Here is a 22888-nt window from a genome sequence, read left to right as displayed (position 1 = left end):
ATTGGCCCACAGCGTCCACACACATTCCTTCGTTCATTCATTTAATCAGTCACACACTGTCTTTCATTCTAAGAAATTGCATGTACATTTTTACGACCATGTGGAAAGTGCTATCAGACTTGACAGCTACACCTTCCAGGGCTGGAGCTTGTGTTAATCTTGGTAGTTTGTTGTTGAAAAGCATGGTCTCTCTAGGCGATGTATGATTCAATATGCTAGCCTTACTATCTCACAGCGCATCGTTATCCGTACAGGGCAAGGTGTCGATGGTAAATGCAATTTTCATAGTGCAATACCACTTAATGACTTGATGTCTCTGCTTCTCCGTTAAAACCATTTGACTATCGTGTGTATGAACTAGTCCGAATAACCTCATGACAGACGGTAGACTGAGCTGGTTCGCTCTTCCTACACATGCCCATCTAAGTTAGTACTTGCTTAGCCCTGCTTCTTGTGGGTATGACCTGGAAGGCTGCGGCTACGAGATAGGGGTGGAAAAAAGGAATTAGTTGGGCTGATATTAAGCATCCCCATGATTCCCGACACAGCCTCACACAGATCGAAAAAGGATCCAGCCAGAGTGACGTAACATTCAACGACACGTTACTGCCCGACTCTCGATATGAAACAAATCAATAGACGAGACCGCGAGAAAGGATCTGAGTGGTTGATGAGACTTTGTTTATGGGAAGCGAGGTTGGCGATACAGTATTTGCGCTGGTCTGACTATCAACGAAGCGTGACTACCTACATAGCAAAAATCCATCACACCATCATACATAAGCAAGGAGGAACTTGATGACAGGTCACACCTCCACACGGAACCAAGAAGGGCCACAGGGGCAGAGGCCGTAGGAACACTACCACGATTCTCAGACAGTTGTCGTTTTAGTACGTGGGGGGAGATGGAGGTCTAGCATGATACTGTAGATTAAGAAGAAGAGATATCCTTGACAAGATGTCGTAGAAGGTGGGTTTCTCATGGCTATAAGATCATCTGGGAAGCAATAGCATGACGACAATGGAGACGGATAAAAAGCCCAAGAGCGAAAGAATAGGTAGATATCTTCCTCAAGGTATGATTGGCGATCCGGGAAGACGGGGAGTTTTTGGCATGGCGTTCCGGGGGGATCAGGTTCTTTGGTGGGTCGATGCTATTTTTGAATGGGTACGTATCTTTTTAGGGGACATCCCATGCATCCATGCGTGATGCCCGTTTCCCCATCGGACGACGCCAGCCTCCCGTTTATTGCTTCGTCTTTGATCCCTCAGACAATGATAGAGTGGATAATCACTTGATGGAGACAATACTGTAATTTCGTTGACAAGACCCTGAAGATGAGCTATGTCATAATAATGGGCCGGGACCTGGAGGGAGCCGTTTGTTGATGGCGTTTACTGACATGTGTTTGTCTCCATGTGAGCAGTTGAGTGCAGAAAGGTGATGACGACGACTCCTAGAGGGTTGGTTGACAGGGGTGGGAGACCCATTCGAGATGGGTGATATAGCCATTTGATTTGAAAGCTGTGAAGAGTACAGAGTACAGCTGAGTAGATTAAGGTGAGCCACAAAATGCTTTATGAAGGAACCAATTCGAAGTGGAGGAGTCGGGAATGTCTCATCTCATTCATCGTATGGTCGGTAAATACATGCCAACTCGTGTCTCCCTGCCAGGAACAACAGCGCACCTGCATAGGTACTGTATAAAAACAATTCTTATGTATCATTCAGGGGACCGTGCAGAAACAGAAATAATAGATCGCCCCAAAAACTGGCATAGACAGGCTCGTAGTCGAATCGGTTAGTGACATCTACCGAGACGAAACGCTGGCTCTATTATGTGGCTTTCTGACTGAAGTTCCATATCAGCACGGGCAACCTTAAAAAAAAATCGCAAGTCCTCCACTGGTAAACCTAACCCAGCTTCGAGCATGGTCTAGACACGTCCGGATCAGTGTGGCCGCCACCAACGGGCTGTCTGTTTCGGTTAGGTACCTAGCTAGGTGAGGTGGTCCTAGGCGGCTCTTTGGGTGAGGTTTTGGCGCATGTCACCCAAACGCAGCCGACCTCGACAGTGGCCTGCCCAGTCTGCTAGGGCAAGCACAGCCTCCATCCAGTACCACCGGATCCATGCAGGCAAATACGAGAAGACCTCACAGTCTCTGACCCATCTTTCCATTCCATCCATCCTTCAAGTTACCCATATTTTTTCTTTGTCTGCCTGCCCTTGTCCCTTTATAAGTCTCACCTCGCGCCAGTGCCGTCACACAACCTTTACTCTCGTGACTCCATCCACCTACGTATTACTCACTCTCGCTTTTCTGTCTTTGTTATTTCCTCTATCGTTTAATTTAACATCGTATCCCAGCTCAGCCTTGGCTCGTCGATCTCACTCTCGCTCACGCAACTCATTTGGCATCAAACGATTCTATCTGCTGCAGATACAGAAAAAGTCTTGTTGTTCTTCGTCTCACGCCTATTCGTTCAGGTAGTCACAAACGACGATTTGACACAACTCTTGATCACGGATATCTACATTCCTCAGTTGGCTGTGTATCGCGCTGGAAGTTCGCGTCAGCGACCAGTTTAAAGCGCCATCACGCCTTCGTTCCCCTTAGTAGTTGCGAGCCAGGACGATAACCTCGACATATCTCAGCTGGCATATCCCGCCTACAATCAACCTTTCTTTTCGCGAAACACTCAACAAACTCAGTCGCCATGTACATGACACGCCTTGTGAAGCTGCTAATGGTAGCTCTCGCCGTTGTCTGCGTCGTTCAGGCATCATGGATTGATCTCAACAAGATTCACTTGCGGGAGCGTCGACTCGTCCGCAGAGCAAGCCCAAGCCAGTCTGACGACTCCCAACCAAGCGCCACTGCACCTGACAGCAACCCTTCAGCTACTCAGGCAGACCCAGCATCCAATCCTGCTCCTACTGATGCAGCTGACCCTACCTCGGACGACTCTGCCAAAACCGACGCTGAGGCTACTCAGGCTACTAATGACCAAACGAAACCATCTGCCACTGATGCTGAGCCTACCAACAACGATTCCGCGAAGACAACCGCTGCTGAGGCCTCCCCCACAAACGCTTCTCCCACCAGCAAGCCTGCCGAGAAGTCTAGTGCTGCTGATACCAAGCCCTCCGAGACAGCCGCTGCCACACAATCTGAGGCTACCGACGACGTCGAGTCATCGGCTTCTGCCACTGACGCCAAAACCGCTGCTCAGTCCACAGCCAACGCCCCAGCAGCCACCAGCACCTCCAGCAACAACCAGAACAGTGACGACACCAGCAGCACCGCCAGCGAGAATAACGATGAGGCTTCCAGCACTGCGGCCGAGAAGAACACACGAACTACCGCTAGGCCTGTTACCTCTACGCACGTCGCCGTCGTCACAAGGACAAACAGCGATGGTAATCTTGAGACCATGACCACTACCAGTGTGTCTACGTCAACACCTGGTCTGAGCGACGGTGATGACGACGGAAGCTCTTCAGGCATGTCGGCCAAGACCCGCAACACAGTCATTGGAGTTGTTGTTGGTATTGGTGGTGCAATTGTCGTTGGTGCACTGGGCCTCGTCGCCTGGCGAATTTGGGGACGCAAGAAGCACCAAGAAGAAGCCGATGGTCTCATGGACTTCAACGAGAACAATAGCCGTCCTAGCAGCAACGGCCCATACCACAGCGTTGAGAAGACTGAGTACGGCAGTGTCGGGAGCTCAGGGCCTCAACGCAGCCCATTCCAATCCACGCTGGACACTTATCACCAGCCAACGCCCGTGAACGCATCGTCCAACTTTTAACGACAGAGTCTCATAATTTCTTTGCATCATTGATAAAAGCATTCTCTTTTCCTTTATTTTCCACATATTCCACCATCCGTTTCGATGGAGGTCATAGGCGTTTCGGGCACGAAGATTTTTTCGCAGGGGGTCATATAGAAAGTGCTGTACGAATTTGATAACGAAAGTCACGGCTGCAATCGTCTGAAGCAGCATATATCCCGGGGTCCCAGAACTTTGCGGTATTTGGGGCGAATCATTTACAGCATGCATGATCTGGTACATGGTTCCAGTTTTTGAGTTGTCTGGGCTTGATCATAATGCATATAACATATACTTCTTCCCTCTCGCAGCCACCAGGCCAATCATCCGCTACATGATGGGATTGTTGTATGTAGAAACTCAATTAATAATAACTTCAAGCCTGGCTTGTTTAATGCGTTCTTGAGGTCGAGCCTGAGTGAGGTGGATCTTTTTGAGTGTACACGGGGCAATGTTCCTGCAAACACGCGATGAGGTTGGTGATGGTTGATTTGACACTGCCTTTATTGTCTCTGGGGTTGATACTAAGGGCTTTCTCAAGGCTATGTCGTGTGATATCCACTGTGTTGAGGGCTTTGTTCTCCCATTTTCTCGATCTGACGTCGTAGACTTCGAGGGGATTGCCTCAGGTACTTGATTGATAATGGTACAAAGCATCAAACTTCACATTATAAACAACGAAAATACCACTTGCTTTCAGTAGTCGAGGTCCATCCGAATATATCGCACCTTTTTTTTTTCACGCTACACATCTAAGTTCGTTGTTTGTGTGGCATTGTATTATGAATCACGGTTTAACGGCCACTGAAAATCGGCATGAGAGTGGAACAGTGAATTCCTTGGTTGAGCGTCTCCTGCTCATGCACCGTAAATGTCTCCCGGACTCGAACCTTTCGTTCGCGGTACATGTCCCACTAAGGAAATCATGGAAATCTATAAAGAGTGAGCAAAGTGAATGGGCTCAGAGCTACTTTCAAATTGATGGATCATTGATGCCAAACAGACGTTGGATTTGATATAGGGTAAATACACCAAATTTAGGCTGCACCAGGCTCAGCTCCCATTAAGCCTAGCATAGAAGTCCTTGTAGGCCTGAAGCGGAAAAGCCGACAGTCCGGGTTCCTGAACTGGCATTCCAAAGGTTAACGACGGTGGAGGCCCAAGCTACCTAGCTCAAGGTACGGGCGGGTGCGGCCCCGACCTTTTTAGGGGTCCTAGTGGAGAGGTAAGAAAAAAAGAAAGGGGCAAAAATTGACTTTCGAATCCTGAGATCTCAGTACGAGAAAGGAAGGTTTTGGAGTTAGATGGATATCGTTATTAAACCTCTCATTCCGTTGGTATATCACGATGATTTGTACATAGTTACGAGGTAGGGTTGGCTTGGTAGGTAGGTACGGAGTAGTATGATGAGTTGTCAAACCTGAACCCGACCTAAACTCCGGGGAAATGATTGACCTGGACTGATTCAATGCGAACCCACCTGTCAATCGACTTATCCCAAGATGGATGGGATTGAGCAGGCATGTTCATCCTTGAACCATGGAAGAAGAAATGGAAGAATATCGGAACCCGGGCTCAACAATGATGTCGTCTAGTCGTCAGGTCGTGTACTGACGCAGGCGTTGACGGCCAGTAATGCAGCACCTGCTGCTCCAATTCGAAGGCAATAAATCAGGAGCAAATGAAGAGAAGCCTTAGTGACAACGAAGCAACCGACCGCCAGTGCTTGACCAGTTGTCGTGCTCTAGAATGCTGAAGACGGGTCGTGTTGAAACTGCTAGTCAGGTACCTAGGAAAACGATGAATGATACACCATCAAAGCGCAATTCGCATTGCGGACAAAGGTATACCTTACCAACCTACCGTCTGTCGAGTTCTTCGCTTTGAAATTCTTCCAAGATGCCAGGGGTCCTTGGCGAAATTACGTCGTGGCCAGTGCGGGTACCGACTAGAGCGGGTCTCATTACAGAATAGCTCCCCTTTGAAGATGTTCCCTGTGGACGAGGCTGCAGCGATTCTCCCAAGTGGCCAACTGTTCAGTGTCTGAATTGGATGATTTGCTGTCAATCCTTGTGCTCTACAGCGTCACCAAGAACTTAGAGGGAAAAGCTGGGCCAGCACACACGCCCAAACTTGGAAGTGGCCGCCGACCAGCGCAGGTGCGAGAAAAAAACCACTGACACCAGAGGCAGGTGCATGTGCAGGTACAGACAGACCGTAACCCTCTCTCGACTCTACCTAGTCCAAGTTAGCATGAAGTTTTGAGCTGCCTTGTCCACTCATTATCAAACAAAGCTCTCGAGGGCTCATCTAATCTCATATCGCGCCCCTCGAATGAGAGACATCTTCAATTTGCTGTACTGTTCCTCTCACGCAACTTCTCCATCTTGTCCTTTTCCTCCTTCTTCCCGTTAATCCTGGCCGCCCAACTTTGCAACTGACAACATTCCCAAAACCCCGATGTGTCCGGCCGGCATCATCATTTCCTCATATTTGGTGTCTTCTGGTCACTCTTTTCTTCTCATGAAGCTCTTTTCTTAGGTTCTTGATAGACGCCTTTTTTTTCTATTACTGTATTTCGCGCGACACCCCTGGAAGCCAGTTTCCACACCCCGGAAATTTCCCACCTAAATAGCTCTCGAGGCAAACCGTCATTCCGTCCGCCCCCTTAAAGTTGGACAACGCGTCGCGTAGTATTCAAATATTTCTCGACCGTTAGGAAATACCGGCCACGATTACGGTGTCGCAAACCTGTGTCCCCTCCCTCAGGCCTTCGAGATCGGCTTTTCAACTGAGCGACCGACCTTGAGAGAAAGGACTGGCTCTATTTGAGACTCAGCTGCAGACATATTCTTAGTCTGCACTGATCTCCCTGGGTGAGTAAACCGAAACACATTTTCCTTATTTTGGTCTTGGACATATATGAGCTGGCAGAACACACATTCATCTCCAAGCGCCACTGCATAACTCACAGTTGCTGACCGGGTCCGCCACCAAACAAACAGGCCGCTGTAAAGACGTCTTCTACAACGTTGTCGGCTGCTCCTCCTGGTGCATCCGCACAGGACGGTCACGGAGCTTCATACTCTCGATCCCGCCCTGCCTCACCGGCTTCTCCTACACTTTCCAATACGTCAACTGTTGACGGCGAAGAGGAGATCGAGTCTTCGCCAGTTCTTCCTCCGCTTCAAGCTCCTCGACTCCCGGAAAGAGCTTTGCAATTTTTGAGGACACCACCTCCCGACGAAACCCAATTTGGTACTGCCAGCTGGGGCTCTCCCTATCCCCAGTCAGATCGCAACCTTCGTCGTCAGAGCTCTGGAAGTGAAGCTTCGGACGACTCTCCAATTCATCACTTGGACATCGAGACACCTTTCCTACGCCCGATTCCTGATCTCCTACGTTCACAGTCCGACCCTCCAGGCTCTTCGCTGAGTGCTGCCGCCGCCGTCCTCGCGAATCGTGCTCGACGGCAGACTCGTGGTCTTACTGAGGATTGGATACGTACACACACCACCGACGACCCAAACGAAGAGAGTCGACACTGGTTTAGTGACGGAAGTGGGAGCGAGCACTCTTCGGTGAGCGGCTCTGAAGCTGGCTGGTTGGAAGAGGGCGAAGCGCGCACTCCCCGACCCGTCCAGAGAACAAGGGATCTGTCTCGAGAAGGATCTGGACACCATCCGCGGGCCAGATCTAGCATCGAGACTCTCCGACCAGGAGATTCTCTCAGTCCCAAAACGGGACAGAACAGCAGTATGGCGACCTCCGAAGCCGCGCCAGTAACGCACGATGCGGCGAGCGACAGGTCTCAGGCCGCCTCCACCCCGGATGTACCTGTCGCAGAAAGTCCAAAGAAGCGTGTCCCCAGTGCTACCGCCAATGGGGAGCCAGCGCTGCCTGCAACACCGATGAAGGGCACTCAGAAACCTCTACCCAAAGAACCAGCACCAACGCCTCGACTAAAGAAGAAGGTACCATGGAGAGGCAAGAACATCATGGTTCTCATACCACGAGACACTGAGCGAGGCCAACCTGGCCAAGCACCCATGCCCTTACGTCAAGATGAGATAGAGAGGATGTTTTCATCATGGGAAGAGCTTGGATATGACATTTCAGGCTTTGACTTGGAAGTCGAGGGCTATCAAGTCGAAGGCACAGCGGATTCTCAAACCCGAGATTCCTGGCCAGATTTCGATGAGGTGGTTAGAGAGAGGGAAGAGCGCAGCTTCAAGGTTACTCTTCCTGATTTGAATGCTTGGAAAGACTATATGAATGAGCTTCAGGAAGCGAAGCTGCGCGCTCTTGGTGTATCTTTTGGAGATGATGAGCCCGAGCAACCTGCTGTCTCTCCTGCAGCAACAGACCTCAGCCGACAACCCTCCGCCCAGTATCCCCCTCTTCCATTTTCTCCTCCTCTACCTACTTCATCGGCCTCAAGTAACCATGGTATGCCTGGATTCCAACCTGGCCATTTCGTACGGCCCTCGACGCACAGCCCGGGTCTTTCCCATGGGGCCTCACCACTCTCTTTCGGTGGTATGCCCGGTAAATTCAACCCGCGGCAATCCATTTCGTTCCCTGCCAACAGCTCGCCCTTTGGCTTCCAACAACAATCTCCATCGGGCTGGCCAGGGCTTAACCGCCATGATTCACCTTCTCTCATGGGCATGATGTCTCCTCAGTCCCCCTTCGGAGCAGAGAGCCCTGCTGCCATGAACCTGCACCAGCGTCACCAGTCTCTACAGTATCCCATGCTGCCTCATCAGCAATTCTCATATTTGCAACCTGCTCGAAACTCACCTCGCCTGCAAGAGGTCCGCGAAGACGAGGAAGAACCTGCAAGCAAGAGCCCATCAAGGACGCCCGAACCTCCTCAGCAACAGAACACGGATACCCTCCAGGCTGAGATTGATGATGCGGAGTACCACTTGGAAGAGCAGCTTCGCAACGAACTGGAGCACGAGGATTACAATCCCCAACCCCAAAACGAGCAACCTGCTACCCTCCCAGATCCGTTTGTCCCGGCCCATGGTCCTCAAGCATCTGGTCAATTCCCGGTCCAGGAGCGATTCGCCAGTGAACAATCTAAACCCCTGGTTCTGCATCATCCTCGACCTCACAGCCGCGGCCACTCTCTATCACAGGGTTACTTCCGTGATCATAACGAGAACAGCGTCACTGCCGATGAGAGCAATCTCACCAAGTTCAGCAGTCTGAGTGAAATCCCAGAGTCCCACAAACCTGATAATACTTATGAGATTGAGACCAATCCCAGCAATCTGGGCACACCGGTCCAAGAATTTGATTTCCCTGGATTCGGTCACCAGAAGAACTTCTCAACAGCTAGCAACCCATGGAACGATGCCGGCTCAGTTGATAGCGGGAATAAGATGGATCGACGCTCCAGCCATGCCAGCAAACCCTCGCTGTCCAAGCTTAATGTGCAAGCACCTGAGTTCAAGTTCAACCCCACGAGTTCTTTCACTCCTGGTCAGTTTGACTTTGGCAGCAAGAGCAATACCTTCCAACCTGGTGCTAGTAGCTTTGAACCGGCGGCCAGTACATTCCAGCCTGGCACAGGAAGTTTCCAACCCGGCGTAACTAGCTTTCAACCTGGCGCGGGTGCCTTCAGACCTGGTGCTAGTAGCTTCCAACCAACTGCCAGCACCTTCCAGCCTACGGCGAGCACCTTTGAACCTGGCAAATTTCAGGGTGCCAGTTTTGAGGCCCCTGGATTTCAGCCCTCGGTGTTCCAAGCGAACACTCACCTTTCTGATACGAACATGTTTACGTCACCTCCGGCGAAACAGCCTACACATGTTACACCAGCTAGAATCAACGTCAATGCGCCGGCTTTCTCTCCAGGTGAAAGTTCCTTTAGCTTTTCAACATCAGGCCCCAAATTCAACGTTGCTGCGCCTACGTTCACCCCTCACTCTAATTCCTTTACAAGTCCAACCAGCCAGGGCCATGGCAGCATCTTTGGAAGTATTGACCTTTCTTCAAGTGACATGCAATCGAACAAGAAGTCGAAAGCTATCCCCATCAGGAGACCGTCCAGTCAATCATCTGCTAAACTCGATGAAGCTGAGGTGCAGTATGATACTGACGGTCGACCTCTGGCTGATGAGAACAGAGTTAAGCGAGCACGTAGCTCTGCGCCTGGCGGTGATGATGTGCCAATGTTCGCTGAACAACCTACCCAGACCGATGGGTCAGCCGAAGAAACGCAGGAAGCCACACAAGATGACCATGTTCTCCCTGCTGACACGTCAATGTCTTCTATTGTTACCTCGGACCAGATCGACACCAAGGCCACTACAGCCGCTCCGTCTGCGGCGCCTTCAGTTACTTCCACCAACGAGAATAATAACTGGAAGCCATTCGAGTTTGATTCCAACCAGGATATTCAGAACTTTAACGATGCTCGACCATTCGGTGAAGATAACTTCAAGCACGAGCACAAGAAGACCCTCTCTGCCGCGGCCGAACCCTTTCAGCCTGGTGCGAATTCTTATGGAGAAACCACCCAGACTGAAGATGAAGAATCGGACGCCTCTCCTGTGGCCAGCCCTATGCCTGCCCGTGCTCCCTCTGGGCTTAGTACTTCTCGTCTCAACACCAGCCAGCCTCCACCGAGAACTGTTTCTAAGGGACTTGGTGCTTCACGCTTTGCTGATCCTCCTAAGCCTGCCAAGGGTCTCGCTGCATCCCGATTCGCTGGCAGCCCGACTCCCGGCGAGAAGCCTCTTCCTCCCCCACCGGTTGAAGACGATGTCGTTGAATCAGTGGAGGAAGAGCCTAAGCCTGAGCTGTCTGCTACTGTAACGCATCCCGCTGGTCGTGGCGTCAATGAGCCTACATTTGAGGAGATTGACGCTGTTATGGATCAATTCTTTGATGATCCTACGATGGGTGTCAACAAGACTGTCGAAAATTCGCAATGGCAGCAATCTAGCCCAGTTCGCACTCTTGCGTCTATGGCTACCTCTTCTCCCTACAAATTGGAACCTGCTGCCGATCAGTATAACCGTGATGAAGCCAGCTTAACGCCTCGGGAATACCACCCGCTTTCCGACGCTTCTGCTCAGCCAGTACCAAGCACTGAGCTAGAGGACCCATTCTTGGATCCTCCTGGAACATTCATCACTGCCGATGGTGCTGATGCTGTTGACGGCGAGAGCCTGCCCGCTAGTGACTGGGAAGCTGCCTTTACCGAAGACGAGCATGACAAACTGGAGAGCCGAGCACAGTTCTTCGATGGACGTGTCAATGAGGTTGTTGGAAATCTATTGGCATCGCGCCTGGAGCCCTTGGAGAAGACACTATTCTCCATCCAGCAAGTCTTGGCGACCCGAGCTCGACGTACACCTTCTTCCCGACGTGATATGCGTAGCGTCTCTGCTGAGCTACAGCAGAGTGATGCCGATGACGAAGATGAAGAACCCGTTGTTCGTCGCTCGATGAGTCCTCGACGGGACAGACGTCTGGACCAGATTCGGGTTGCTGTTATGGAGGGTCTTCAAGCTCAGCAACGCAGTAAGCTTGAGGCCTCGCCTGCCCCCGTTTCTGCACCAGCCAGTTCCGAAGCACCGGCCACTGCTATCCTTGAGGCCCTCGAAGGACTAAAGCAGGAGGTCACAAACAACGCAAACCGCGATAATGGTCTAAAGAGGATGATCCAAGAAGCCATCGAGACACGCATACCTGCTGCCCCCAAGTCCGAGGAAGTCGAGAACGCTAAACTCACTGAGCTTCAGGACAAGATTACCGATCTTGAGCAGCGTCTGTATTTTGAGCAGACCAAGGTTGAGAACGAGGTCTCTGAACGTCGGGCGGCCGAGGACTTGGCGTCTGAGCTCATGCGCAAGCTTCAAACTGCCGAGACCCGTATTGAGGTCGAGATCATCAACCGCAGCGTTTTCGATCAGCGCGTAGCCGACTTGGAGGAGAGACTTAGGGGAGCTGAAGAACTTAGCGAGGAATCAATCGTTGCTCGCCGTGCTGCTGAGGATAAACTGACTGAAGCACGTGTTCAGCGTGAAGTTGCTGGCGAAGAGGTGGTCCGTCTGCGCGAGCTGGTTGAGCAAAGAGATCATAAGCTGCGTTCACTCGAACAGGCAAATAGCAAGACTGCTATGCGCATTGCTCTCCTGGAGGCTGCTCAGAACAACGCCACACAGGCTCAGCACGAGGCTGTTGCCAAGTGCAAGGGCATGGAAGTTGAGCTCAAGGATGTTCGACAAGACAACCACCACTGGCGTGCAGAGGCCGAGCGATATGACGAGTCTGCTCGACAGAAGGGCGCCGAGCTGATACGTGCTCTCGAAGACAACCAGCATATGCAGAAATCTTTGACTACTCTTACGACGCAACTTGAGGAGAATGAACGTGTTCGGGAAATGTGGCGCGGCAAGTTTGTTTCTCTTCAAGATGATATGGGACGGGCGGCCCGGGAGATCGCAGAAGAGAACGCCCGCCGTATCAAGAAGGATCAGGCTATGCTTGCTAGACAGGAGGTCTTGGATGCTCGTCTGCAGGCTGAGGCTAAGACCCGAGAGCGCTTGGAGATCGAGATGGAGCGTCTGCAGTCGAACGAGCGAGCTGGTATGCGTGCAACTAACGAGTGTGCTCGTCTTGAAGGCATTATTGGCGAGCTGAAGACAGAGAACCACAAACTCGAGCAGAAGGCTATGCGTTACCAGCGCGAGTTCGAAGAAGCTCGCGAGTCTGGTTTGAGTGAGGTTAAGCGGACCCGCATGGCGTTACAGACCGAGATCGACGCCGCTAATAACCAAGTTAACTACATCCGCGAGGAGCTCGAAGAGCACAATTCTAAGCTTCGCGCTGAGCTTGATAACGTCAGACTCGAAGTGGATACAGCCAAGGCCCAGAATGAGATGCTTCTCGAGGAGGCTGAGAACAGCAAGACTGCTGAAATTGAAGAGCTTACGCGAAAGCATCAGAACGAAATCGAGGATCTCCAGACGCGATACGAGCGCCGGGTTCACAACGCTCAGGAAGATGCTCACAAAGCCGAACAACACCTTCTGGAGCGACTTAGCCTGTCTACCTCCAAGACCGAGCATCTTCAGGATCGCATCTTGCACCTTGAAGATAAGCTGGAGATTGCCAAGCAGGCAGCAGCTGCTGCGGCTCAAGCTGCCAAATCCGCCGGAGCTGACGTCAATGTCCCTGTCGCCCAGCCTAGACAGGCATCACGGGATCTTGAACCTCCTGAGAGAATCTCTCCCCAGGCTCTTCGTGAATCTATCATGGTTCTCCAGGAGCAACTCCAGGCGCGCGAGCAACGCATTGAGGAGCTTGAACACTCCTTATCCAAGATGGACCCTGACGCCTCCACGAAGATTACCAAACGCGATGATGAGATTACTTGGTTGCGCGAGCTTCTCGCGGTCAGGCATGAGAACCTGCAGGACATTATTGCCGCCCTGCAGAGTGATCGATTCGACCGTGACGCAGTGAAGGATGCGGCGATTAGGCTCAAGGCCAACCTCCAAATGGAGGAACAGGAACGAGAGAGAGCCATGAACGGTGGATCTGCCATCAACCTACCAAACATCGCTCAGACGATTCAGAACGCTACGCCGCGTGTGGCACAAACTATCGGCCCTCTCGCGGCTGCTTGGGGCAACTGGCGAAAGGGGAACCGCAGTCAACCATCCCTCAGTAGCCTGTCTGGCGTCCTCAGCTCGCCCGCTCCTCGAAGAAACGCCACGCCATCGCGTGGCAACTCGACCTCCCGGAATAACTCGCTGGGTGGCCTCATGACACCTCCTGCTTCTAGCCTTCGTCAAACACCTCCAGAAGACAACAAACCCCAGCCTACCGCTTTTGCTAGCACAGGGCGCCGATTTCCATCACAAAGCTATGGCTCTGCACGAGCACGGGGGGCTTCAAACACCTCACATCGAGCAGAGCCGACTGTTGTGACGCCACCGCCTAGGGAGTCGGAAGATGAGCCCATGACTCCCACAATGATGCGAACTAGTGGCTACGATTCGGATGCTCAACCTGGAGACTTTGACGATAACGATTTCTTTGAAGACTGAACGGATTCGAAGACGTATCGGCTTCAGCAGAGGATACTCTGTCATGATTATTTATATTAATTATTTCCTTTGTCAAAATCATCAACTACGGCTGATGCATACATATGCGGTGCACATTATTACACTAGTTTCACCAAGACTGCGAACCTAGAAAGATACCCCCTTTTGGATTGATGTTCATGCTACACAGATTGGGATTATTTTGTTCTTTATTTTCATGGAGTCTTTCCTTTGTCTCGCATTGTTCAACTTCATGATGAAGCTCGTGTTCTGGGGGAGGACTGGTTAATGAAGAAGGCGACCAAAGCTATACAAGAAAAAGGGATAAAAAACAACGGCTGAAAAATGATAGTGGACCAACAAGTTTTGTTATTTTAGTTATTCTACTCCCTGTCGTTTGCATAGCGATGTGGTGGACGTCAGTTTGACGCGGTACATCATCGAAGACGATTGCTCGTTGTACATAATCATAATCTACTCTCAAACGAATTGTTAAAACATATGCAACTTATTGGCATTGCCGTTAGGAAGATGGCGGCACACTTTTTTTTTTGTTGCCAGGCTATTGCTGTGTAGTGGGAATCCTTCTCTTGTTAACATTATGTGACATATAACTATTGGAATCAACAAACAACTCCCACGATGTCCAAGACTACTATTATTTTCTTTTTCAATGGTTACTGAGAAGCTTCTCTACCGCCCATTTTACCGAGAAATTCCGCAGGTCTGAATAGTGCTGGCCAACACCAACAAAAAGCACAGGGACGTTTGTTGCGTGAACAAGACTAACAAGAGTGCCGACCATGTCACCAACAGTGTCACACTTGGAGATGATAAAGCCATCAAGCGTGCGAACAGCACCAAAAGCAGCGTTGAAGTTGCGTGCTTGAGCGACTGAGTCGGTACCTACAAGAGCCTGAGATCGAAATTAGTTAATGCAGAAATGGACTTCAAAGAACTGATGACATACCTCGCCAACCATGAGGATCTTGTCAGGTTGAGCAAACTTGGCAAATTTCTCAAGAGAAGACATAAGACGTTGATCGTTATGTCTTCTACCTGCTGTGTCAATGAGAACGACGTCGTAGCCCTCTTGCGCAGCATGGGTCACGGCATCCTTCGCAACCGTAGCAGCATCCTTGCCATAGCCTTTCTGGTAGAGCTCAACGCGACCACCTTCACGAGCCGTCAACTCCTTGAGGTTGCGGACGTGAACAGCAAGTTGCTCAACAGCGCCGGAGCGGAAAGTGTCACCAGCGGCGATCAGAACCTTGTACTTATTCTGGAGGAGGAAGAAGCAAATCTTAGAGAGGTTGGTGGACTTTCCTACACCGTTGACGCCCACAATTGACATGACATAGGGACGAGGCTTGCGGAGAGATGTCACCGGAGGAGCCGTGATAGCGTCTATTTCGCGAAGAAGGTCGAGGGATGATGTTGGGGTAAGCATCTTTGTGAGCGAGGCCTCCATGGCGGCTTGGATTCTGGCATTAATACCTGCGAAACTGGTCAGAATGAAGTCAACAGGACATGATAACGGTCAGTGAACGTACTCTCGAAACTGCCAGTTTTGACACCAAGCAATTCCTTCTCGACACCTTCGCATAGTCGGACAGCAGCCTCCCGTGCCACGTTCTTCTGGAGTAAGTGCTCCTCCATACCCTTCATAGCCTTGTCGAGATCTTCTTTGGTCAACGTCTTGCCCCCAACAACGTTGCGGAAGAGACCGCTAATAGCGCTGACGCCCGACCCCAAGAGGCCAGATCTGGTTTGTGTCTTTGCTCCCGCTGCCTTCTCTGCTTCTGAAGCTAAGATCTCATGCACCTCGTCACCAAGATCCTTGAGTACGAACTTGCCCTTTGATGTTGAGCCCCATGTGCTGGAGTCAATCTCATCCACAGCAGTTGATCGCCCCATTGCCTCAACCTCAGAGTCACTGGTAGCATGCGCCTTTGCGGAATAGTCAAGCTGGACATCGTCTTCCTCATCGGCGAAGCCATCGGCGTCCCATTTGCGCCCCTTCTTGGCGACTGCCTTCTTCTTTCGCGGCGCTTCGTCGCCGGAAGACACCGGAGCTGAGGTCTGGTTCTTCGCTTTGCGGGCTCGACGAGAAATCTTTGCGATAGGACCACCCTTTGCGACAAGGAGATGGTTGTTCGGTGTTCCGGGTCGTGATCCGTTCGGCGTCAAAGCGGGGGTTGACTCGTCGGCTGAAAGGGCATCCTGAGGCCCATTGAGGTGACGCCCTCGGTATGTTAGACCTGGCGCAACGGGAGGGTTGTCGCCAGTGTTTCCTGAGATGATTTCTTCTTCTAACGGGACTGCGCCAGCCGTGATGGTAGTGGAGGGGACCTTAGTACTAGTCTGGTCGAGCTCCTCAAGTTGTACGTCGAAGTATTCATCGAAGGCGTGGCATTCGACGAGGGTAGTATGTGGCTTGGTCAATTGTTCACCGTAGAGATTGATGAATATAGTCTTGATATTATCAACGAGCTTGTCAACCCATGAGAGGTGCAGGAGGGATCTGTAGACGGCCTAAAGAGGGAGTGGAGACGTCAGCGCCGAGGATCGGGGGAGAAGCCATCATGACAAGTAAGGTTCAGGACTCACAACGAAGATAACGCCCAATTCCTTAACCAGAGTCCATTTGAGAGTATGTTGATCGCTCTTGTAGGGAGTATTGGTAGCTGCGGACCTTGAGTCGCTGAGGGCAATAGCGCCACTCTTCTCCTCGATAAAAGTGTCTGCGATGAAGTTGTTGATGATGGAAGGGTTTATGGGAGTATAAGTGCGAGACCAAACGACCACGCCCGAGGTGGTTAGTATTTCGAAGGAATCTAACATTTTGCGAGTATCTCTCTTGAACGTTGGGTTGGACAAGAGGAATGATGATGATGCTGGTGGGAGAATTGAGATGCAAGTCCAACGTGGAGGCGAATATTCGTTGTTAGATGTGGCTACTGTAGAGCAGAGTGGGAGCCCAGAACTAACTAATGGGCAAGTCTACCCAGTTAAAGATAAGATAAAACCGCTGCACATCAAAAGTAAAGGACAGGGACTCGACCCGGGCACGCCGTTTGGGCCTAGGCCTTCCTTGGAGAAAGAAAACCCAACCCTAGGAGCAGACGTTACGATCGATCGAGAGAATGGAGGTGAACGTGACAAGGTGAATCAGTTCAACTGAGAATATTTTGGATTCACTACCTAACGATAAACGCCTTCTGAATAAACTCAGGCGTCTCTGCCTCTCCTTTAAATTCGATATCGAAACAATCACGTGGCCCCTCTAACTTACCTGGAAAGAAGTGGCAGTGGAGGTTGCCAGGCTGGAGCTCTCCATGATGCTAGCGCCCAATCAGATGAAATCGACACATTTCCTGAACTTGACCTACCAGGAACTGAACAAACACCAGCTTTACGTTTAACCTCGTCATCAGCCATCACCAACTCACCTGAACCCAACTCGAGACGTCGAAACGTCAGGGAAGAGCAGAAAAATACCCAGCGCATAAAGAACACGCACCCTCCTCCGTCATGCAGCGAGCGACATACGCGCAGTCGCCTCCCCTTCACCATCCAGTCCCTCAGCATGTGTCGACCGTCCCTCAATTAAGATCGCCGCCACCTCCTCCAGGCTCCGCGCAATCACAGCAAGGCTACGCTGCCAACGCGGAAGGAAACCCATATCAGCAGCAGGGAGGCACCAGCGGCAACGTCTTTGGCCAGTATGGCAACTTCATGAACGACCCTACAGCGCAGGTGGCGGCGCAGTTTGGACAGACGGCCTTTAAGCATGGACAGGAGTATATGGAGCAGAACGTGAGTCCTACCAGCAACACGGTGGGTGGTCTTTGTGGCACCTGGTACTAACTGTCGCGATAGTTTGGTCGATACGTCAATGTCTCTGCCCTCAAGCATTACTTCAATGTCTCCAACTCATACGTCGTCAATAAACTCTTCCTCGTCCTTTTCCCCTGGAGGCACAAGCCCTGGTCTCGCAAGCAGGCTGTTGGGCAGAATGGACAAGAGGGCTGGTACCTACCCCCACGAGAAGACATCAACAGTCCCGATATGTATATCCCAGGTGCGTAATCCAAGGTTGGAGACCGCTAGAATTGGACGAGTTGGCTAATTGTAGTACAGTTATGGCACTTGTGACATACATTCTGCTCTCGACGCTGATCGCTGGTCTTAACCACCAATTCCAACCAGAGCTTCTTGGAAAGACAGCTACAGTTAGTCTAATTGTTGTCATCGTTGAGATATTCTTCCTGAAGCTGGGATGCTACCTCCTGAGCATCTCCAGCCAATCCCAACTCCTTGATCTGATTGCCTATTCTGGGTATAAGTTTGTCGGAATTATTGTTACTATTGTCGTTGCCGAGATCCTTAACGGCGGCAAGGGCACCGGTGGCTGGGTTGGCTGGTTGGTCTTTGTCTACACCTACCTTGCAAACTCGCTCTTCTTGGTAAGTTGCCACATTATTTGGCAATGCAAACATGCACATGCTAACTATTTGCTTAGATGCGATCACTCAAGTACGTCCTCCTGCCCGAAACATCTGCCGGCTCCAGCGGGCCAATGCAGACAGACTCACGGGCGAAGCGCAGCCAACGCACAAAGTTTCTTTTCATCTACTCTTACTTTGTGCAGCTCTTCTTCATGTGGCTTCTTACCAGGGCATAATGAATGATAGCTCATAAGTGAATCACTTATTGTGTCTAGGAGGTCTGCATTGCACTCAAAAGGGCCCGGAGACATCTGGGTGATATAAACATTGGTCAATGAACCATGGGGCAGAGACGGTAATGAGGGATGACTGGGGATGTATGATAGCAGCTCGAGCTGAACGACGAAGCATTAAAAACGTCAATGATTTAATTTATTCAACCATGAGCTATAGATTTCAATGATATTTGCTGAAAGTCACTACATGACTATTCACCTGCAGCACATGCGTGTGTTGTTATTAACCAATTAGACATGGCTCGCATCAAACTATTTCTCTCCCCACACATCTCATGAATGATTCATCGAGTCCCTGTCTCTCTTGTTTCATTAATAATACACCGCCTTCACGGGCTGCTTTTGTTAACCCTACAATACAACTTGAGTAACCGAAATCCCAGCACTCTCAACGCTTGGGTAGAGTGTCCTCAGAAATATATCTTGGCTCGCCTATCTTAGCGCCGATCTCACTGTCTCAACTTAACACGTCTCTATTCTTATCAACTCTTCAACATCGTCTTCTCTTCCACCCACATAATCCCTGAGATTTCGTACAATAATAACAAAAAATGGACTACCCTCCCGTGGTTATGGCCACTATTCAGAGTGCTGCTTTGGGTGGCATTGCCAATATCTTGGCTCAAGGCATCTCGGCCTATAGAGCTGGGGTAAATCTGGTATTTACATACGCCTTGACATGTTCGAATGCTGTTATTGACAATTTTCACCTTAGAACGATATTGTGATAGACTGGGTTCCTGTATTTCAGTTCCTCCTCTTCAACGTTATTTGTACACCACCCAACTTCTACTGGTATGCTTCTTCTTCTTCCCTTTGCAACCTTCAGACTGACACGTCCCAGGCAAGATTTTCTTGAATCAACATTTCCCGCTCATCCTGATGATGTCTCCGAAGCTAAGGACTCCAAGGATGCTAAAAAGACTCAGCCCAAGCTTTCTATACGAAACACTCTTATCAAGTTCTTTCTCGACCAGACTGTTGGTGCTGCTGTGAACACCCTGCTCTTTAGCACCTACACCCATGCCCTACGTTCAGCTATACATCCCGCTCCCGTCATCACCAGTCTCACCAAGGCCATCACATATTGGACTTCGCCAGGCACCCTGGACTTTGGACGAGTTAACTGGACAGCCGTCTGGGAGGCTTCCAAGGTCGATTTTGCTCCACTTATCTTTGCTGGATGGAAACTTTGGCCTGCTGTCAGCCTTGTCAACTTTGCAGCCGTCAAAACTGTTGAGGGACGCAACCTCGTAGGCGCGTTGGCTGGTGTTGTGTGGGGAATTTATATGAGTCTAGTTGCTGCCCAGTAAACCATAGCGATATAGGCAGGCTTCAGCAATATATTCTGGCTAAGCCGAAGCACATGAGCAGATAGACAACAACTCAGTCGAGTATACGGGGAGTACCGAGAAATCTTCGGTGGGTAGTTCTGAACTAAGCGGTGGCAGCAGAACACGAGCATGTACCTAACCTTGAAACCTGGGGAAAAAAAAACTTGTTGTATATTTAGTCGCTTTTCATTCTTTACGCTTGAATATCGAATTCCTAACCTCAAGCCTTCAAATACCCCAAACTACTCAGCGGCAGAACTTCCCGAAGCCATGCCGTTTCCAAAAGGGTCAGAGTGTGCTTCTGACAATACACTCTCGACTTCTCAATCAAAGAGCGATTCGCAAACCGAGCAGGAGGTGTCGCTGCAATTTTCAAACAGATCTTCCTCATCCCAGTCCTCCAGAGTCACAGATTGCTGAGGTAGAGGATTTTGCTGAGAAGAGGTCGTGTCTGTAACACCGAGAGGTGAAGTTCCCCCAACCGTATGATTGTTGCGAGACCATGGCCTTGAAACACCACTGGCGCTTGCACTCTCAAAACGTCCCCGGGAAGAGAACAATCGGCCACCTGGCGTTGGGTCGAATATGGCTGGTTGACCATGGCTATTGACCCCAATTGCTTCAATATGGTGGTCGAGCTGGTCAAGTACCCTCGAGGGCAGTGGTGCAGCCAGGCGGTTTATATCGTCTACTTCCGAGTTAGTTGTGAGATTGGATATGGGCGACGGCGGGTGTTCTGCCGTGCTTTCAGTCTGCTTGGCTGGTCTCGGCGGTGACCCGGGGTGCGAACGAGGTCTCATGAACCAATCTGGTTCTGGTGCCGTGACAGAGACATTGAACTTCGTGAAGAGGTTGTCGGCAACTTGATACCAATGCATAAGCCAGGACCGCATCTTCTAGAGGTATTCTTCGGTTTGCACGGGCTGCAGCATTGCGCAGGAAAAGTTGTAGATGAGTGCCAGTACCTATCTGATATCCTTGGGTAAGTCTTGGCGGGCTTGGATGATGCAGGACCATTCACGAGCTGCCTCGAAAACCGGATCGCCATCGGGTTCGATAGTGCGCAATGGTTTGAGGATGTTAAGGTGATCAATGTTCTCGCAGCATGGCTGGTAAGCCCGAAGGCTATCGAATGTCATGAACTCCAAAAGAAACATAGTTGGTATGCGAGGATGTTCGATCAAAATAGTTGACAACCTACGATAGGTAATGTCGGTACGAGGTAACGCATGATGGTCGGGCATGTCCAGAAAGACGTTAGAGTCCTGCGAATCGACAGCCCGACCGAGAGTATCGTTATTTGCATTTGTAGGTGATACCATGCTCCCATGTGCTATTGAGGGAAGTTCGACAGCGGAAGCCTTGAGGTCTTGTGGGTGGATCCAAAAGGCATAAGAATGCTTATGGAAGAAAACGGCAGCACAATCTCCGCAGAAAGGCTGGATAACAGGTCGAGTTGTCCAAATGGCATGATAACATTCGTGGACTGGGCAGAAGTACTATGCCTGTCGCCCAGTAAAAAGGCCATTGTGATACAATTGACGGCGACGGATACCGTGCGTGTCACTGGCGATGGTGAAGCATTTGCACGGTGACATTGTGATAGAATGAAAGTGAAAGTGAAAGACGATGATTGAAATGAATTCCCGTGGTGGATTAGTGCTTGTTTTCAAGAAAGACTGTGAGATATTTCCTAAAGCTGAAAAAGATAGTAGTTGGATGTTGTCATACGAACAAAAACCACTATGCCAATAAGTTCAAATAGAGTCTTTACACTTAGGGCCTAAGGCAACAGGGCTTATCACCTATGGGTATCCTGTAGGTCCAGCAAATGCACCTCAGGCTTGGAAGGATCCATCTGTAGTAAAGCAGGAACCACCTAGTGACGCCCATCGGACAATTAATAACGGCCCAGGAGCCAGGTTGTTGGGCCAGGCACCTCTTGATACTCAGCCCGGATGCTGTACCTGCTCTAGACGCGCCACGCAGAAGCCATCGTGGAGTCTACCTCAGGCAAGGCGCCTACCTATCAATAGGGAGATATTTAGTTGCCAGGGCAGGTAGGCATTTACCAACCATCGAACTGATGGGCGAGATCTGATAAGGGCCACCAAGAGATCTGGCCAAGCGTTTTGGCAGATCAAGCCCCTAGACTGTGGAAGATGGTATCCAATGCTATGTCAGTCCGCTGACTTGCCAAGTATTGGAAGAGATCACTACTGTACTCGTACGGAATTCACATCTCTGCCCTAGGCTGTACGTGTCTCTGTTGCAAATTTAGCAACTCAACGACTGGAATAAGATTCATCCATGGAACCTTTGCGTCTGCGGTGGGCCAGGTCATCGCGGAGTTCCCCTACATACTACCAGCATTTCTTAGCAGCGGCCCAGTCCAACTCGGGACTGGAACTCGAAGCTTGTTGACTAGCACGGTACCGAGAGCTTGGTGAGTTCGGGAGATGCGCAAGCACCCGAGTGCGAGCCAAACTCAAACAGGTAGGATGAGCAATGTGCACGAGGATGACAGTTGTCACCCGAAAAGCTAGTGAACTTACTCACCATCCATCATCATTGATCGATCGATTTGATGCCTATGCCATGTGAGACAAATTCCGAGATCGGTGGGTGCAGGCATGCCAAGCTAGCCAAGGTGTCGGCTACGCATCGTAACGTGCCTCTGAGATAATATTCCCGATCTCAAATTCGCCGATACGAAGATGGCTTCCAACACGGACAGCTCGTGGCTGTAATGCTCTTGGCGCTGGGACGGCCGAGAGACAGTCTAGGTAGGTAGGCTAGGGGAGGAAATAAAACTCGGGATCTTGAACCTAACTGATAAAAAGACTTAGGTAACTTGGTATACCATAGCGGGAGGGGGGGGGGGGGGGGTTTTAAA

General features: G+C 50.6%; 6 protein-coding genes across 6 annotated transcripts; 4 read left to right on the top strand and 2 right to left on the bottom strand.

The window, feature by feature from the left end:
• Nucleotides 1-2719: 2719 nt before the first annotated feature.
• On the top strand, nt 2720-3814 carry FTJAE_12674 (cell wall protein; the record flags this gene model as incomplete). Its single annotated transcript, XM_037345744.1, has 1 exon — nt 2720-3814. The coding sequence occupies one exon, from the start codon at nt 2720-2722 to the stop codon at nt 3812-3814; it is 1095 nt and encodes a 364-aa protein (XP_037200290.1).
• Nucleotides 3815-5635: 1821 nt separating this feature from the next.
• FTJAE_12673 (myosin heavy chain) lies at nt 5636-13911 on the top strand (the record flags this gene model as incomplete). The annotated part of the gene is made up of 3 exons (XM_037345743.1): nt 5636-5679; nt 5919-5994; nt 6841-13911. 3 exons carry the CDS (start codon nt 5636-5638, stop codon nt 13909-13911), a joined length of 7191 nt encoding a protein of 2396 aa, XP_037200289.1.
• A 670-nt stretch (nt 13912-14581) lies between these two features.
• Nucleotides 14582-16755, bottom strand: FTJAE_12672 (fused signal recognition particle receptor; the record flags this gene model as incomplete). The annotated part of the gene is made up of 4 exons (XM_037345742.1): nt 14582-14827; nt 14882-15408; nt 15465-16446; nt 16522-16755. The coding sequence occupies 4 exons, from the start codon at nt 16753-16755 to the stop codon at nt 14582-14584; spliced, it is 1989 nt and encodes a 662-aa protein (XP_037200288.1).
• Nucleotides 16756-17445: 690 nt separating this feature from the next.
• On the top strand, nt 17446-18598 carry FTJAE_12671 (Slh1p interacting factor; the record flags this gene model as incomplete). The annotated part of the gene is made up of 4 exons (XM_037345741.1): nt 17446-17730; nt 17794-17995; nt 18055-18380; nt 18437-18598. 4 exons carry the CDS (start codon nt 17446-17448, stop codon nt 18596-18598), a joined length of 975 nt encoding a protein of 324 aa, XP_037200287.1.
• A 611-nt stretch (nt 18599-19209) lies between these two features.
• FTJAE_12670 (integral membrane protein Mpv17 PMP22 family) lies at nt 19210-19971 on the top strand (the record flags this gene model as incomplete). Its single annotated transcript, XM_037345740.1, has 3 exons — nt 19210-19308; nt 19374-19453; nt 19503-19971. The coding sequence occupies 3 exons, from the start codon at nt 19210-19212 to the stop codon at nt 19969-19971; spliced, it is 648 nt and encodes a 215-aa protein (XP_037200286.1).
• A 344-nt stretch (nt 19972-20315) lies between these two features.
• On the bottom strand, nt 20316-21590 carry FTJAE_12669 (gtpase-activator for ras gtpase; the record flags this gene model as incomplete). The annotated part of the gene is made up of 3 exons (XM_037345738.1): nt 20316-20854; nt 21014-21478; nt 21548-21590. 3 exons carry the CDS (start codon nt 21588-21590, stop codon nt 20316-20318), a joined length of 1047 nt encoding a protein of 348 aa, XP_037200285.1.
• Nucleotides 21591-22888: the final 1298 nt, after the last annotated feature.

The sequence above is a fragment of the Fusarium tjaetaba genome, assembly GCF_013396195.1.
Source record: "Fusarium tjaetaba strain NRRL 66243 chromosome Unknown NRRL66243_c0000353, whole genome shotgun sequence".
NCBI classification, from domain to species: Eukaryota; Fungi; Ascomycota; class Sordariomycetes; order Hypocreales; family Nectriaceae; genus Fusarium; species Fusarium tjaetaba.
The sequence above is the reverse complement of the archived record's forward strand: the minus strand, read 5'-3'. Positions and strand labels throughout refer to the sequence as shown.